The following is an 18,186-nucleotide window of genomic DNA, read 5'->3' on the forward strand; positions in this document are numbered from 1 at the left end:
GCGAAAACTTTGCCTCTAATTGAATTCCCCTCAGAGTGTTAGGATGAGAGATGGCAGGCATATACACTGTACATACAAACACACAAACACTTGTATCCATATGTCTATACATCTTTACGTATCTATACATATACATAGTATAGATATAGCCAGGCTCCAGTGGTTGTTATGTGGGGTGAAATCATTGTTATATTAGGGATATTCATATATCTATGGCACAGGTTCTCAAACTCGGTCCTCAGGACCCCAAACAGTGCATGTTTTTCATGTCTCCTCATAGAATTGCAGGTGAAACAATTAGCTCCACCTGTGGAACGTTTAATGTGTGTCAGTGAGTAATGACTACACCTGTGCACCTGCTGGGTGACCTGTGTGGAGTCCTGAGATTGAGAAACACTGATCTAAAGGCCCCCATACATCAGAGACTGATTGTGTATAAAAATCTTTCCCTTTTTCAATCGATTGTGGCAATTCTGCAATCGATTGAAAAAGGGAAAGATTTTTATACACAATCGATTGCAAATTGCACGATTGCTGCAATCAGTCTCTGATGTATGGGGGCCTTTAGGCATATTTTGAAGGAATGGAAAAAAGCCAAAACTGGTAGCTCACCTACAGCCCCATGGGGGTCTTTAATCCAGCTGTGTGCAAGTTGCCTATAAATAAATTTGAGTGTTGTCCCACACTTTACAAATTTACATCAAATGAATATTGAAGTAAATTACCTGTATCTGGGATGCATGAAGGTCCATAGTAATGATATGATCAGCACCAGCCACCGATAACATGTTGGCAACGAGCTTGGCAGAAATTGGAGCTCGAGACTAGAGGAACACAGAAGACTCGGAGTTAAGTGAACATTAACTATAAATAATTACATAATATTGAAATATTTAGCACATGAAAACATCTTTAAAAAAAAAAGAAGACTTACCTTGTCCTTCTTGTCCTGGCGTGCATATGGAAAGCAGGGTATAACAGCTGTGACACGACATGCTGATGCGATCTTGCATGCATTTATCATGATAAGAAGTTCCATTAAGTTGTCATTTATCTCCCCACAGCCACTCTGGACAATGTACACATCCTCTCCCCGTACGCTCTCTCCAATCTCAACACTGCAATCACATGAATAAGGAAAACCCCATATTTACAAAAGAGATCAGAATTTTAATGCTTTCACATGTTAGCTCCCATAATCCAGACCTAGCCAAACTTGTAAAACTATAAATCCCAGCATGCTTTATCAGCTGATCGTTGGGAGGGCATGCTCAAACATGTAGTTTACCATCAACTGGAGAACCATATTCTGAAAATGACAGTTGTGCAAAAATGGCCACCCATTTATAATGCCACTGTACAATAACATGCCCCATAGCACAAATTAAAAACATTGTTACTTTGCTGCATACTTTCCATTTACAAGTTAGACATTTACATTTGTATATTCTAAGGGGTCAATACAATTATCAGTGACTCCCCTTGCGACATGAGTCTCCTCACAGCATGAGTAAGTAGCTAAATGGCCCACATACGGTACCTCCAGACTCAGACTTTTGTTCAGAGCCCCATAAGGTGGCATTCAAAAATCCACAAATCCAGAATGAGATTGGGTCATGAGGAGGGCAAGTTGCAGTGCCGTTGGCAGTGTTTATATGCTGTTACAATGGTAACTCTACCCTCTTGGATCTAGTTTAATTGACCGATAATTCTTTGTAAACTGTGGCAATAACCAAGGAAGATGCAACCGGTGCCACTACCTAGGGCACAAAGGCTTAAGGGTGTCCGGAAGCTGTCCCTATGGCACCTGTTCATGGTTCATAGGTTATCTAGAGCAGTGGTTCTCAAACTCGGTACTCAGGTCACGTTTTCCAGGTCACCTTTTAAAAGATCCACAAGTGATCCAATTATTTCACTTGTGATTCTGAGGATACATGCAAAACATGCACTGTTTGGGGTCCTGAGGACAGCGTTTGAGAACCTGTGATCTAGAGGTTAAAAACAAATCTGACTCCCTGTTCTCTGCAGCACAGCGTATGTGATGTCATGATGTTCCTGTCAGTGAAGAGGACACAGCAGAATTAGAAGGAAAAAAGAAGAAAGGAGAAATAGAGATAAGACTGTAAAACTACAAAGATCGGTGGTTTAGGTGCCTGAGGGACTTCTACCAATAGGTTTAATATATTTAGCTCTAACAGACACCCCAGTACTAGGACAGTATAATTCCCCGAACAATCCCCCTATCCATGATCTTTTACCCCTGTAAACTACCTTGATTGACTGAATGCGACTTGTATTTCACTATTCTGTACATACTCACCAATGCAAACTTAAGCTGGCTATACACTAAAACAGGGGCAGGCAACTTGTGGCACTCTAACTGCTGTAGAACTACACATCCCAGCATGCTAAAACTATAGCAGGGCATGTTGGGATGTGTAGTTCCACAGCAGCTAGTGTGTCACAGGTTGCCTATCCTAGCACTAAAAGGTTAGCGTTCCAACCAGCCAATCTGCTGGTGTGTGGGAGCAAACAATTGCCCATTTGCTCCTACATGCTGGAAAATGGAATAAAACTATTGCTCCAACTAGCAGGAGAATACAAACAGCTTTGATTTCTCCCAACCAGTTGAGCAAGAATTGTACCAGAAGAGGAAAGTCACTTTCCCCACTACTTACAGAAGTAAGCTGGCAATATACCAGACCAACTTTTCTCCAACCATCCAACTAGTTGGTTGGTTGGAATGAAAATCTGGTAATGTATGGGAGAAAATGACAATAAGCATATTGCTCCCAAACACTAGAAAAAATAAAAATAAAAAAAGTAATCCAGGCAAGTTTGATTTAAAAAAAAAAACCTTCTCTGAACAACAGCTTTCGTCTGTTTTCCGGTGTTTGGGAACAAATGGCAGATTGTCATTTGCTCCCATACATTATTACTACAACTATATAAACTATATACTACAACTATATAAAAATATTACTACAACTAGTTGTAGGGTTGGAGGAAAGTTGGTCTTGAGTGTGGCCAGCTGTAGGTGGACATTCTAACTATGCTCACAGCATTGTGTAGTCATTTTAATGCAATTTTACTTCTTGAACTGCAGGTGCAATGGAAAGCTGACCCTTTTGGGGTTTTTTTAAGTGCCAGCAGGTCACTATACCATGTGGGACCCATAGTTCGCCAAAGACAAATTAAAAATATATATGAGCCAGGGGAGTATAAGCTGGCTGGTCTGATTAAATGGTTGTTTGGGTGCATGGAATAGAATTTTAGTTGGAAAGATAAGCTGGATGAAAGTTTGTCTAGTGTATGGCCAGCATAAGGCTGAAAACCTATCAGCATTGTGGGACAGAATATACATAAACATGATGAAAGTAAACTACAGTACCCTGCCTAACAGTGTGACCCAAGGCTCTTGCACTGCAAGTTTAATATTTTAGTATAAAACATCAAAATGCGAGGGAAGGGTTTTCATTGCATATGGAGATTTTGGAAAAAAAAATGTTCAGGTAGCATTGTCCAGCTTCTGGTAAATGTTCATAGCTTGGTGAGCTTTCTTTATTTAGTATAATCAAAAGAGAACTTTTTGTCTAAATTTGTAAATTACCAATCTGTACCCCCACTAGAGTGAAAGTGCCCATACATCTGCGACTGATCGCCGCGATGCAGGGCTGCGAATGGAAACTTCCGATCGCACACCATCGATGTTCTGCAATCCGTCGCCGTATCGCAGACATTTCGTATGTTAAATGTCCGCAATTTGGCAATTGCGATAATTTTTTGATCGCGATCGTCAAATCGACGAAATCCAACATGTTGGATTTCTGCGATCCCGGGTTGCAGCATCGCGCCAGTCCGTCTCGGATGTATGGGGCCCATTAGTTGGTGTGTCCAGAGATTAGGCAACATGCCTCAGGCAATGATCAACAAAAATAAAGAAAAACTGCAGCAAATTAAATTGCACACAACAGGCGCTAGTCAATATAAAAATGTATTAAAGTACATCAAAATAAACAGAAAAAATAAATAATAATATGTATATAAATAAATGAACAGGAAAAAACACAGTAAAAATTTCACCATACGTATAGCTAACACACAATTAGTACACACTATCCAATAGAAAGAAATAGATAGATATATATATATATCTATCTATCTCATGCTAAAAATACACATTTGCCTAAGACTGAACAGTCATCCTACTTATACACTTATTGGCGTTTATTAACTATACAGAAAGCAGCCTAGATTTTAAAAGTATTGTCATATATGTGCTGTCCAGAAAAATTTTTAAATGTATATATGTGGAAAAGCACAGAACGTTTCTGGGATCATGTAAGATTTATACCTTTGGACGACACGTGCTATACATATATTTCTGCATGCATGCTTTTTTAATTTACCTTATCCGGAAAGTAACAACAAATAAATATTTTTGGCACACCTGCTGAAATTAATCCATGAACTGTTATCCCCAACACTAATGGGATTGAATTTATTTGTATGATCTGGATACCCAATTAAGGCATATGCAAGTTAGATGTCCTAACAAAGAACATCTTCAGTTATTAATGTTTCTTTTTTCTGTGCTTTTCCACATAGTATATACTCGAGTATAAGTCGACCCAAATATAAGCCGAGGTACCTAATTTTACCACAAAAAACTTGGTAAACTTATTGACTCGAGTAGAAGCCTAGGGTGGGAAATGCAGCAGCTGGTAGTACCCCCAGTAGTATGGTAGTGGCCTCAGAAGTAATTCCCCCTGGTAGTGCCCCCAGTAGTCCTAATAAAAATAAAAAAAAAAAACACTTACCCGAAACCCCGCTCCTGGTTCCGCCGCTGTTATCAGCTCCTCCGGCCGCTTTGCATTATGGGAGAGACGTCGTCATGATGTCTCTCCCATTACCCACTGCGGGAGCCGGAAGAAGGCTCCCACAGTGGGAACAGCAGCAGCCGATGAGAGTCTGACAGACTCTCATCGGCTGCTGATTACACCAAACACATAGCTGCCGGCTCCGGCAGCTGTGTGTTTGGCAGTGTGTAGTGCTGACCGAACTCCGTCCAGTCAGCGCTACACGCGGTGCAGCTGTGTCACAGAGACACAGTCTGCACCGCGGCCCACATGGTACGCTACTCAGCTGCGTACCATGCGGGCATCACTCGAGAATAAGCCGAGGGGGTGCTTTTTCAGCACAAAAAATGTGCTGAAAAACTCGGCTTATACTCGAGTATATACATTTTATATTTTTTCTGGACAGCACATTATTATTATTATTATTATTATTATTGCCAGTTATTTATATAGCGCACACATATTCCGCAGTGCTTTACAGAGAATAGTTAGCCATTCACATCAGTCCCTGCCCCAGTGGAGCTTACAATCTATATTTCCTATCACACACATACACACTAGGGTTAATTTTTGTTGGGAGCCAATTAACCTACCAGTATATTTTTGGAAAGTGGGAGGAAACCGGAGTACCCGGAGGAAACCCACGCAAGCACAGGGAGAATATACAAACTCCACACAGTTAGGGCCGTGGTGGGAATTGAACCCACAACCTCAGTGCTGTGAGGCAGTAATGCTACCATTACACCATCTGTGCTGCCCTAATAACACATATATGACAATACTTTTAAAATCTAGGCTGCTATCTGTATAGTTAATAAACGCCATTAAGTATTAAGGTTATAAGTAGGATGACTGTTTAGTCTTAAGCAGATGTGTATTTTTAGCTTGCAATAATATATATATCTCACACACACATACATATATTCTATTGGATAGTGTGTACTAATTGTGTGTTAGCCATACGTATGGTGATATTTTTACTGTTTTTATTAATTGTTTTTCCTGTTTATTTGATATACTTTAATAAATTTTTATATTGACTAGCGCCTGTTATATATATTCTTTGCTTGTGCGCTCTTCAGTTGATGGGAATCCAGCAATCTTCCCACCTATATAAAGGCTGCTGTCAATTGCATAGAAATATAATTACATCAATTGACCTGTTGTTACTCTCTATAGGTTAGCACCCATATATATTTGATAGGTGTTCAGGAAAATAAAAAAATTGCCATTTTAATTTGCTAAAGGGGGATAAATGAAAAAGGGCAGACTAGATGTGCAAAGTGGTTCTCATTTGCCGTCAAATTCTGTTTCTATGAGACATATTTAAAAACTAAAGAGGACACAGATTATTAATAGTATTCAATTAAAGGGGGCAAATATTAGAAGACAAATATGTTCTTCACCATTACTGCCCACAGCCTTGCCTTGTAACAATGTCCCCCTACCTAAAAGGAAAGTTTTCAAGATCTTATTGTAAATTACCTTTAGGTTTAATTTCAGATAATGATTACTCCACAAATATTAAGTGGAATATTTTAACTCTGAAAAAAAAACAACATAAAAAAAAAAAAAAATCAACATGGGGCAACCCCTACAGGCACTACACATTCTGGAAGAACCAGCAACTGAAGAATATTCTTATGGTGCATACACATGGTCAGATTTGCTAGATGAACGATTGAACGATTTCTGACTATTAAAATGAATGTAATCGTCTAAATCTTCCTGCAAACACAGTCGATGTCAGATATCGTTATCGGACATGCGGGAACGTACTTCGTCGGACGATGCATGCCCTACATGTCAAAGATATGAACAATTTTTACAATCGTTATCGTTCAGATTGAATAACAAATCTGACAGTGTTTATGCAGCATTAGACCATCACAGCCGATAATTCATGTGTGAAAAGGAATAACATTTCGCCAACAAAAAAACTTGAGTCCTAATCTTCTTTTATTTATGAATCTAGTATGTAAAAATTTAGACAAACTCCACATTACAAAAAATAAAAACACACATTAAAAAGACACCATACAAGTGGGTAGTTTAAAACAAAATAAATTATACTGGACATTACCACCAAACACATTTTATAGGGTCCAGGGGTTTTGAACAAGAAAGTATACAATTAATAAAACTAGGAGGAAACAGGACCAGATGATGATACAATGAAAAACTAATGCCCTTTTTCCACTGCTGCTAAAACCAAGGTTGTGGGCTCAGTCGAAACAGCTTCTAGAAAAAAAAAATGTTGGGCCAACTCATATATCATTCCTTCCCAGGTCTTAAGCAGGGTTTTACATGGGTAAGGCTCATTGGAAATGGGTATCCCTGGTCATCTGACCCGGGCCCCATTCACAGCATAAGAGCATATGGAGAGCCGCATTCCCCGCGCTTGGAGATTAGGTCATCTCCAAGCGCCGGCAGAGGTAAGCCCTGGCAATACCCTTGGTCCAGCCTGCGATGTAAACAGGGTTTAAGCAGCTGCGACGTGGCTTCAAACCAGTGTTCAGTGTACTGGGCTAGACCTGGAATTTTGAAGGAAAAGTAGTATAATTGGACTTCAAAATGGATGACTTACTACCAAGAGACCTCAATGAATATAGTAATTATAAAGCCTATTTGGATGTCTGATCTGACTAGGCCAACAATCAAGAAAAAAAAAAAAAACTTCTCAAGTATGGAGATACAAGTGGTCTCCCATATCCAAATATTCTGAAATACAAAATATTTTTAGCATGACATGTTTCAGGCACAAAATTACCTTCAGGCTTTGTGTATGTACATAAACTTTGTTTGAGCCACAAAAGTATTGAATATATTGTATAAAAATTACCTGCATGCTATGTGTATATGGTGTACATAAAACATAAATGCATTCCTTGTTTAGATTTGGGTCGCATTCCCAAGATATTTCATTATGGTATGTATATATTAAAAAAATATGTAATACTCCGATATCCATAATTCCTCTGGTCCCAAGCATTTTGGATATGGGAGACTCAACCTGAAACGCATTACCATTAACATTAAGTCTATCCAATGATTTTAGAATATATGACCTAAATATTCAAAAATAATTACAAAAAAATAGATTTTGGTATTTACCGTTAAATATCTCAGAGTCTATCTGGGAGACACTTCTTAATTATGCGGTGTAGTGAGGGTTGTGGAGCTAGCATGCAACTAGTTAACTTTTTGTAGTATAAATGCTCTTTCCCTGAACCTCTTCCTCAGATTAAACTTAAAAAGCCCAAAAGATAGGTTGAAAATAAAAACACAAGTTACATCCTTCTCACACAAACCAAATAAGAGAGGGATTAAAATGTCCCCCAGATGCACTCAGAGAAAGATTTAATGGTAAGTACCAAAATCTTATTTTCTCCTTCCTCCATAAAGGGGGGAGACCTTTTGATCATATGGATGCGTAAAAGCTGCCCCTAGGGAACGGTATGTTCAGCCTTGGACACAGTCATGAAATCTGTAAAACTCTGTGAATGTATGAACAGAGGGCCCGATTCAGACCCGGTCGCAAGCCTGCGTTCGCATGCAGCTGTCCACAGTCAAGGTATGCAAATCCCGCAATCGCAAGCAAGACTTCAGCACACCCACTATATTTTGCCGTGCAATTGCGGTATGAAATTAGATGCCCACCAGCCTATCACAAGATGCCCACTTTCCCTTAGTAACATAAGTCATCTCCAGGAAGTGTATTAAACAATCCATTGACTGACATCAGTCCCATACGCACCACTTGTGGTTGACCATACTCTTCCTCAAACACTGCGAGTGCTGCTGTGTTTATTTTAGCCATGTGATGTGTTTGCTGATGATGCGTCAATTATTATGGCTGTCCTCTCCAGATACATTCTTAACACTGTCACCACATCCAACAGTCAACTGACTCTAATCTATTGTTTTACTTGATTTAGCAAAAGTCAGTACAGTATTACAATTTCTTTAAGATTAAATGCCAACACCACTTTAGGATAAAAAGATAGTGTGCGTAACATTGCCCAATCTTTGTGAATCACCAGAAATGGAAGTACAAGATAAAGCTCATAATTCTGAAACTCTTCTAGCTGATGATACTCCAAGTTACCCACTTCAAGTTCACCTCCTGCAAAGGTTCAAAGGCTGGTAACTGAAGTGCTGACATTACCAGATTTAGACCTCAAAGCTCTTTGGGATGCAGGGCTGTAGAGTTGGTACATCAAACCTCTATTTTACTACTGTCCAACTCCTTCCTGAATGGCAAGAGTATATTATAAGTAACAAATTTAAAATGGGAGCACATGGCATCACCTCCACATAAAATCATCAGACTACTTAGGATTAATTGAACATAAAATATAAATTTTATGAAAATTTCTGAAATCAAGAAAATGTTGCAATTGAAAGAAAATATGCAACAAACTATGCATTTAATATAAATTAATTTACCTAAAAACTAAAGAATATATAAAAGACTAACAGAGCATGATCATAATAAATAAGTTGCCCTCTGCTTACAAACGGTTTATAACTACTTAGCCAAATTCTTTCCTATTATTATTTATAATGGCACCACAGTGTTCCGCAGCACCTTACAAACTATATAAATAGATAGTTTGGCAAGTGACTCTTTGTGCATACACACGGTCAGATTTTTCTTCAGATCTGAACGATAACGATTTTAAAAATCGTTCATATCTGAGGGAAAATCTGACATATCTGACATGTTTGACTGATGAACGATGCGCATTCCAGATAGTCAGATAACGATATCTGACATCTGATGTTTTTGCAGTCAGTTTTGGACGATTTCAGTCATTTTAATGCAGTCAAAAATCGATTATAGTTCAAATCATTGGTCAAATCGTTCATCTGACAAATCTGACCATGTGTATGCACCTTTACAGTACAATACAATACAAGATGAGGACAAGAATAATATACATTGCTACATTAGCAACCAGAACACCCAGATAAGCAACAGATAAAAGTAAAGTAAGAAGAAGCACAAGAGGGTAGAGGGCCCTGCTCGTAAGAGCTTACATTCTAAAGGGGAGGGGCAGACAAACAGGTTTGACACAGATGGGGTAGGCAGAGAGGAAGGAGCATGTAGCAGCAAGTTAAGATGAGAGCTGGAAGGCTTTTATGAAGTAGTAGAAATTGAGAGCACATTTGAAGGATTGTAGAGAAGTGGATAGTCTGATGGGAAGAAGGAGAGGGTTCCAAATGTTGGGAGCAGCGCGGGCAAAATCTTGGAGGCGTGCATTTGTTGAATGAAGAGGGCAGACAGGAGAGTGAAGGGAGATGTCAGAGATGTAAATGGGAGAGGGCTTTATAAGCGAGTGTGAGGACCTCGAATTGGGTTTTGAAAGGGAAGGGGAGCCAGTGGAGAGCTTGTAGGAGAGGGTAGACAGATGCAGAGAGTTTGGAAAGGAAGATGAGCCGGGCAGCAGCATTGAGGACAGAGTGGAGAGGAAAGAGATGGGATTTGGGGAGGCCAGATAGGAAGAGGTTACAGTAGTCCAATCTGGAGATGACCAGTGAGTGTATGAGGGTTTTAGGGATATCATGGGTGAGAAAGGGTCAAATCTAATGACAGGACTGCAAGAGATTCTGGATATGTGGTTTGAAGGAAAGGGAGGAGTCCAAGATAACTCCAAGCCAGCGCACTTTGTTGCTAGACGAGATAGTTGTGCCATCAATTCCTATAAATATGTTCACTACCACTCTACTGTGTATGATAAATCGAAGAGAAATTGGATTTATTACAGAAATGTGGGATATTTCTTTAAGCAACATTTGTACAAAATTAGGACTAAGAACCACCAAAATATAATTACTTGAGAGCCTGAACAAAAAAAAAAAAAAAAAAGATGTCAAATGAAATACAAGAGTTATGGTAGACTTCCCTCAACTCCTTTTCTTAAAGGTTCATAGGGTCCACAGGGATAATGTGGTTGGATAGATCCAGGCACCAAACAGTTAAAGCTTTCAGCTCCCAGGATGCCTCAGATCCTCCTCCATATATACCCCCACCCCTAGCCACAGGCCTTCAATTTTGTTAACAAGCCTCAAGGCAGGAGAAGGAAAGAGAAGGAAGAGCAATCGTACACCAGAAACACTCTTACACAAGATGAGGGAATCAGTGACCGAAAGAAAAAATTACCCATGCAGCCAGGTGCGTCGGGGTGGGTGCCCTTTGGGCCTCGAAGAAAAGGAGTTATCAAGGACAGCTTCCACCTAAAAAGCACAAATCACACGTATCCTGCAAGTCCAGTTCCCTAAATAGCAAACCAGCAGCCTCAGTTGGCGTATCCACACTGACACGCAAACGTCACTTCAGGTGTGGCCGAGGTGTTGTACCACCTACAGATAGGCCCAGCTTCTTTGTTGCTACATACGCCATGTAGCACGCCATGCATCTCGCGCCACACAGTACACCTTCAGTCGCTCCACACAATGTTTTGTAACGGAACACAGCGTAGCACCAGAGCAGAGAGCAATACCCCAGACAGGAAAGAGGAACTGCACAGGTAATGACAGGTGCAGGGTGCTAGAATGAACACTACAACCAGAGCTGGATTAAGACTTGAGGGGCCCAGGGCACTTAAGACTGGGGGGCCCTAGAGGACAACATTTGGGACATGGGGATCAAGTCCTCGTGTGCAAGCCTTGGGCACGCTAATGAAAATGGAGCATGGCCATATAGCACGTAACCATTTAATTTCATGCTGAGGGAATGCACATCACTTTCCTAGATGCTGGGCTGACCTCCATACCTTTCCTCCAGCCTACAGGTGGTCAGCACCCAAAAAACAGGACTGTCGCACCTCAGTCGTGATGGGAGGTATGCAAACATACACTGCATATGTACTGTTTTACACACAGCTACACATATACAGTTAAATTCATACTGTTGTACAGATAGCCACAGACACACGCACTGTTGTACACATACATATATACAGTCACATACATACTGTCATCACAGGCACACAATCACATACAGAGAGAAGATAATGTATTTCGTAATGTATTTCTCCGTTATGTATATCCAACGGACACCTTCTGATGAAACCGTTGGATATATATAATGGAGAAATGCATTAAGATCTTTTTTGGACATTAATACCGGCTGCTGGACATTTAACTTGTGATTGGTGAGAGACCTTGGACGCTGAACTGTGCATGTTTGCTCACAGCATGAGCAGAGTCTCCCTCCACATTACATTAGGCCGTGGATGTGTATCTTCCAGGACCGCTGCTACATTGTATTCGGGCGGGGACAATTTGTCAACATCCAGGGAGTGTAATACACAGAGGACATTCTCCCACCGCAGATTTCACAATAGTAACCAAAACCAAGCATAGTAACTAAACCAAGTAATAGTTTACCAAAGTTACCATGATATCCAAACCAAGCAATAATCAGATTTACCAACTGTGGCACTCAGCAAAAAATAAGCTCTGCAGTCCAGTGTTCTCCCCAAGCTGTTTTCTTCGGGCGCATCGCCCGGCAGAAACAGCCTACTGGCCGCCGCATTCCAGGTCACCCTTGCTGACCTCTGCTGTGGAACACTGGCCTCTGAAGCGACCGGAGGCTAAAGAAGCCTCCGATTGCTTCAGAGGAAAGCATTCCCAGTGATGCACTGCGCGGGTGACGTCATGACGTCACCCACGACGTGAGGAGCATGCTCTGCACGCCTACTGGATCTATTAGATCCAGTCAGAGCGAGGGAGCAGTGGGAGCACGAGCGCCAAACATGTTAAGGCAAGTTCTGGGCTAGAGCCAGTCTGGGGGCACTGCATAAGGGGCACTATTTAAGCCTAGGGGCACTGCATAGGGGCAAAGCAAAACTACAGGGGGCAATGCATAAAGGGGAAAACTATAGGGGGCAATGTATAAAGAGGAAAACTACAGGGGGCACTGCATATGGGGAGAACTACAGGGCTAACCGCAATAATGGGCACTTTGACTGAGAGCCAGTGGGGGAGCAGCCTGAGACCTGTCTGGCTGGAATGGTAAGGGAGATACCCCTTTTCCCGATGCGCGCTTAATTGCGAAGGCCCCCACCGGGCTACTTCTTGATGCCACCCAGCTGGAAAAAATTTCTGGGGAGAACACTGCAGTCTGTGGCACACAAAAAACGCAGTGACCTGTGGCACCTAGCAACAATCAGATCTGCGACCTGTGGCACTCTGCAAAAATAAACTTGTATTCTGCCACACCTAACAGCAATAAGCAGAGCAGGCTGGCATTTGGTTAGTCAGTATATGCAGATTGTCCAGGTGCAACTATAACTTGGAGGGAACATACAGGACTAGAGAGAGAATGGGGTGAGACACAGATGGATGGAGAGAAGGAAAGAGGAGAGAAATGCAGGGGGAAGAGTTGCACAGAGCTATGCATGGCACAGGCAGAGGGACTCGCAGGGTTAAGCTATTGCCGTTGATCATGATAAGCCAGGCAGGGGACACCGGGTACATACACAAGAGGGAAGATGAACTATCGCCCCAGTCTGTGGTCAAGAGTGCTCTGGAGCAGGTGTTCATCCAGGATGTCTCTGTACATTGCTGCATTCATCTTTCCCTCTATCATGACTAGTCTCCCAGTTCCTGCCGCTGAAAAACATCCCCATAGCATGATGCTACCACCACCATGCTTCACTGTAGGGATGGTATTGGCCTGGTGATGAGCGGTGCCTGGTTTCCTCTAAACTAGGGATGAGCGGGTTTGGATTTATGAAATCCGAGCCCCCCCGATTCGAGCCGGGAACCGAGTCAGGCTCGGGTTTTTCCGCCTGACTTGGATCTGAAATCGAGGCAAAACGTCATCATCTCGCTGTCGGATCTCGCGGGTTTTGGATTCCATAAAAGGTCCCCGCGTCGGCACCATTTTTCACTCCGGCTGTGGACAGTGAAAGGGCTGGCTGGGCTGTGTTGTGCTGCTGTTGTCCATAGGGGCTGGCTGGGCTGTGTTGTGCTGCTGTTGTCCATAGGGGCTGGCTGGGTTGTGTTGTGCTGCTGTTGTCCATAGGGGCTGGCTGGGTTGTGTTGTGCAGTGTCCCACAAAGGCTGTAGTCCTAAAGGGGTGCTGTAGTGTTGTCCAAGGGGTGATCTGTCCATCAGGGGTGCTCCCCCAAGTGCAAAAAAAATAATTATTTTTTTCTGTTTGTGTGCGCTGTAGCTGCACGTGAATCAAGAATGTAACGCCAACCGCGCACCTGTGTCATAAGTAAAGGGCCGGCTGGCTCGTCTGTTGAAGGGTGGTGTAACCCCCAAAGTGCCTGAAAAAAAAAAGAAAAGAAAAAAGAAGAGTTATGGTATAACATACTCTCTTTCTTCGAGGTCCATGGGGTCCACAGCGAATAAGTTGGGGTATGAATCCTGGTCACCAAACAGTTAAACTAGCTCTCTGCTCCCAGCATGCACCGGGTCCCTCCTTCATATACCCTGCCTCCTGCCCCAGGTAGCCAGTTCGTTACCAAGCTCAAGCAGGCGAAGAAAAAAAAAGACAAGACAAGAAAGAAGAACCCATGCTCTCTAGACCAGTCTCTCATAGAGAAAGGAAATTATAGAGATACCCAAAACCACAGGTGCGTTAGGGTGGGTGTCCTGTGGACCCCATGGACCGCGAAGAAAGAGTCCATGGGGTCCACAGCGAATACGTTGGGGATATCCCAAAGCAATAACCTTTAGGGGCGGGAACGCTCCTGTGTCTCAGAAGAGAGGAGAATCCTGCGCCCGAAGGAGGCATCCTGAGAGGCAAAAGTGTCAAATGCATAGACCTTGCCAAAAGTATGGACGGAAGACCATGTGGCTGCCCTGCACAACAATTCAGCAGAGGCGCCCCAGCAAGCCACCCACGAAGGTCCCACTGACCTTGTGGATGTACCTTACTGAATCCAGCACCACCAGACAAGCCTGTGTGTATTCCTGAGAAATTGTCATACGAATCCATCTGTCCAGCATCTGCTTATCAACTGGCCATCCACGCTTATGACAGCCATACAGTACAAAAAGGAATCAGACTTCCTCATGCTGTTGGTGCAGCGCACGGACAACATCCAATGGAAGCCTCACCTACCGAGAGGCTTGTAGTCTGAAAGCTGGGACCACAATTTTTTCATTTATATGGAATCAGGATACCCCTTTTGGAAGGTATCCCGCCCTAGTACGAAGTACCGCTCTATCCAGATGAATTATTAAACGGGGAAGCAGAAGGAAAGTGCTGCCAGATCAGAGACCCTACGGCCGAAGCGATAGCCAGAAGAAACAGTCTACGCTGTCAACCACATTAGGTTTACTGACTTCAGGAGTTCGAATAAAAGGAGCCTGAAACCAATGTCAGACCCCACGGGCTACCGGGGGGACAAAGGACAGGCTGACCCACGGAACACATTGAAAAAAATGTTCTAACATCAGGCCATGGGGTGATCCTTCGCTAAACCAACCGAAAGTGCAGGAGCCTGAACTCTCAGGGTGGACAGATGGAGACCCCGGTCTAAACCAGTCTGATGAAAAGAACACACTCAAGAGACCCTAACCACGCTAGGGTCACATTTTCTCAGTTCGCCCCGCTGAACATATGAGTACCAAGTTTTGTAATAAATGCAGCCAAAAGGTAGGTTTCTTGTCCTCTGAATTACAGCAATCCTTTCCCTTTAAGACGGATGTCTGAAGAACCATGCCTTCCAAGATAAATGAGGAAGGTCTGGACATAGGAAGGGACCCTGTATTAACAGGTCCGACCTTAGCAGAGGAGGCCATGTAGTGTCTATGGAGCGACTCTGCAGGTTGGTGAACCAACAGCGTCTGGGTCAAGCAGGGGCTATCAGTATTATTGTTGCACTCTCCGGTTAACCCTTGGAAGAAGGGACAGCGGGTGATGCAAATACACCAGTCTGAAGTTCCACTCTACTACCAGAGCATCCACAAACTCTGCTGCAGGATCCCGGGTTCTGCCCGTACCTGGGTACCCTGTAGTTGTGACTCAAGGCCATGAGGTCTACCTCTGGAAGACCCCATCCGTCCACAAGGCTCTGAAATACCTGTGGATGAAGAGCCCACACTCTCTGGCACGTATATCCTGCTGGCTTAGGAAGTCCACTTCCAAATTGAGGACTCCTGGTAAGAACACAGCCGATCTTGCTGGAAAATGACATTAAGCCTAAACAGAATGTCTGCCACTTCCACCATAGTAGCTTGGCTCCCTGTGCCTCCCTGATGGATGAGGCAATCTACTGCGGTGGCGTTGTTAGATTGTACCTAGACTGGACTGCCCCTTTAGCAATTCCTGAGCTTGAACAAGCGCTCCTGAATACGGTCCTTCGTTCCAGGACATTTTATGGAGAGACTGCTTTCCGTTGTCCTCCATTTTCCTTGAAACAGTTTGTCGACCTTTCTCTACTCCCCACCCGCGGAGGCTGGCATCAACCAGATACAGAATGGGTGACCCTTGTTGCGACAGTACATCTTCGACAGATAGTCGCTCTTCTGGCGAGAGACAGATCGTCTGTGGTTTTATTTAGAACCCCGGGCGTACCATGGCCGGGCAAATAAAAGCTCCTGACAGAGAAAGACTGCCTTAAGACAGTCTTCAAGACTCTCATCAGTGGAAGCCTTAAAGGCGAATGCCGATGGTACCAGAAAGGGATATAATGCCTCAACCTTTCCGGTAATATGGATTTTCCTGTCCGGAGAACTCCATACTTCTTCAAGTTCCGATCAGGTACTCAGATTTGGGAAATTGAGCTTTCACAACTTTCTGGCGTTAGAATACTGGAGCCTTTCCTTGTACCGGCTCCACAAGCACAGCTTGACCCCTCTGATCAGGGAGGAGACGTACTGTTGGGAGACGGACTTCCTCTCGAGAGAGTGACTCTTGGGAGGAGACCCATGTATCCTCCTAAACACCAGAAGATGTACCAGAATCTGAGGGCTGGACGGAGCATGAGACCGACCACCTTCTGATTTTTTTGGCTGTACTGGCCTAGCTGCTTGCCGTAGTTGCTGAAAAGCTGCTGAGGATGAAGTCACATTCTGACCCAAGTGAGCACAAATGTCCCTCCAGGACAGATGCATAGGGGGCCTAAACATGGTAGATTGCAGCTGCTGAAGGTACTTCATTATCAGTGCCGGCGTAGGAGCCGCCAACCCGTCCGCAACCTGTGCCATGATATGGTAGATTTCACTACTGTGGTGACTCTTTAGAACAGTGACCACAACATCCCACCTGTATTAAATCCTGTGAGGACACCCATATCGTCCCTCTCTGTGGCCTGGCCCACGTAAGGGGCCGACACCATCTAGTCTTGGCTGCATAGATCTAGCAGCTTGTAGCGATTGTAGAAAGGCTACTGAAGATGATGCCCTGCCTCGACCAGCACACATGTCCATCCATGATGGAACATAGAGGGCATAACCCTAGGGGGCTGCTGCTACAGGTCATACATGACACCAGCCCAGGGGCGCCTGCCACCTGTCTTACAGTTTCATTGGACATAACAAAGTTATCCAACATCTGAGTATCAACGTGACCATCGTTTCACACCCACTATATCCTCACACATCTTCGTAGAGGGTTAAATGCGGAGAAACAGCAGTGATGTGCTATGCTGCAGCATAGCCCAGCAGATTTCATAAGTCACATGAAATGCACACGGATATATAATTTGATATATACACATATCCACATGTACATACACACTAAGCTCTCTAGTCAACTACCAAACACCTGGTAGGACTTAGAGCTCTGTATGCCCTGATCACCGCAGAGGAGGCATATAGGAACCACCTCCTGAGCAAATAGCTACCACCAGCATCAGAGAGTGGTCTCTGGCTGACTCATATAAAGGGAGGATTAATATATATACATACACATACATATATACACACACACACACACACACACAGTAAGTTTTTAGTCAACTACTAACAGCCCCAAGGCTCATTGGAACCTTCAAAGCAGCAGATATTTTTCTGTACCCTTCCCCAGCTTTGTGCCTCGAGACAGTCCTGTCTGGGAAGTCTACAGCCAATTCCTTGGACTTCATGCTTGGTTTGTGCTCTGACATGCACTGTCAAGTGTGGGACCTTATATAGACAGGTGTATGCCTTTTAACAATCATGTCCAATCAACTGAATTTACCACAGATGGACTCCAATTAAGCTGTAGGAACATCTCAAGGATGATCAGTGGAAACAGGATGCACCTGAGCTCAATTTTGAGCTTCATGGCTGTGAATACTTATATACATGTGATTTCTTAAGTGTTTTTTCTTTTTATTAAATTTGCAAAAATCTCAAAAAAATATTTTTACATGTC

General features: G+C 43.2%; 1 protein-coding gene across 1 annotated transcript in view; it reads right to left on the reverse strand.

Moving 5' to 3' along the window:
• The window catches only part of PRPS1 (phosphoribosyl pyrophosphate synthetase 1), a 169,955-nt gene that overhangs the window by 135,374 nt on the left and 16,395 nt on the right, over window positions 1–18,186 (reverse strand). The window contains exons 2-3 of the mRNA XM_088444302.1: window positions 935–1,118; window positions 726–824 (exon numbers count right to left, since the gene is read on the reverse strand). Of these exons, the coding sequence (XP_088300428.1) occupies window positions 726–824; window positions 935–1,118 (283 nt within the window). The remainder of the gene's footprint in view (window positions 1–725; window positions 825–934; window positions 1,119–18,186) is intronic.

This window comes from Taudactylus pleione, unplaced genomic scaffold, assembly GCF_031769625.1.
Source record: "Taudactylus pleione unplaced genomic scaffold, aTauple2 ptg000352l, whole genome shotgun sequence".
In the NCBI taxonomy this organism is placed as follows: domain Eukaryota; kingdom Metazoa; phylum Chordata; class Amphibia; order Anura; family Myobatrachidae; genus Taudactylus; species Taudactylus pleione.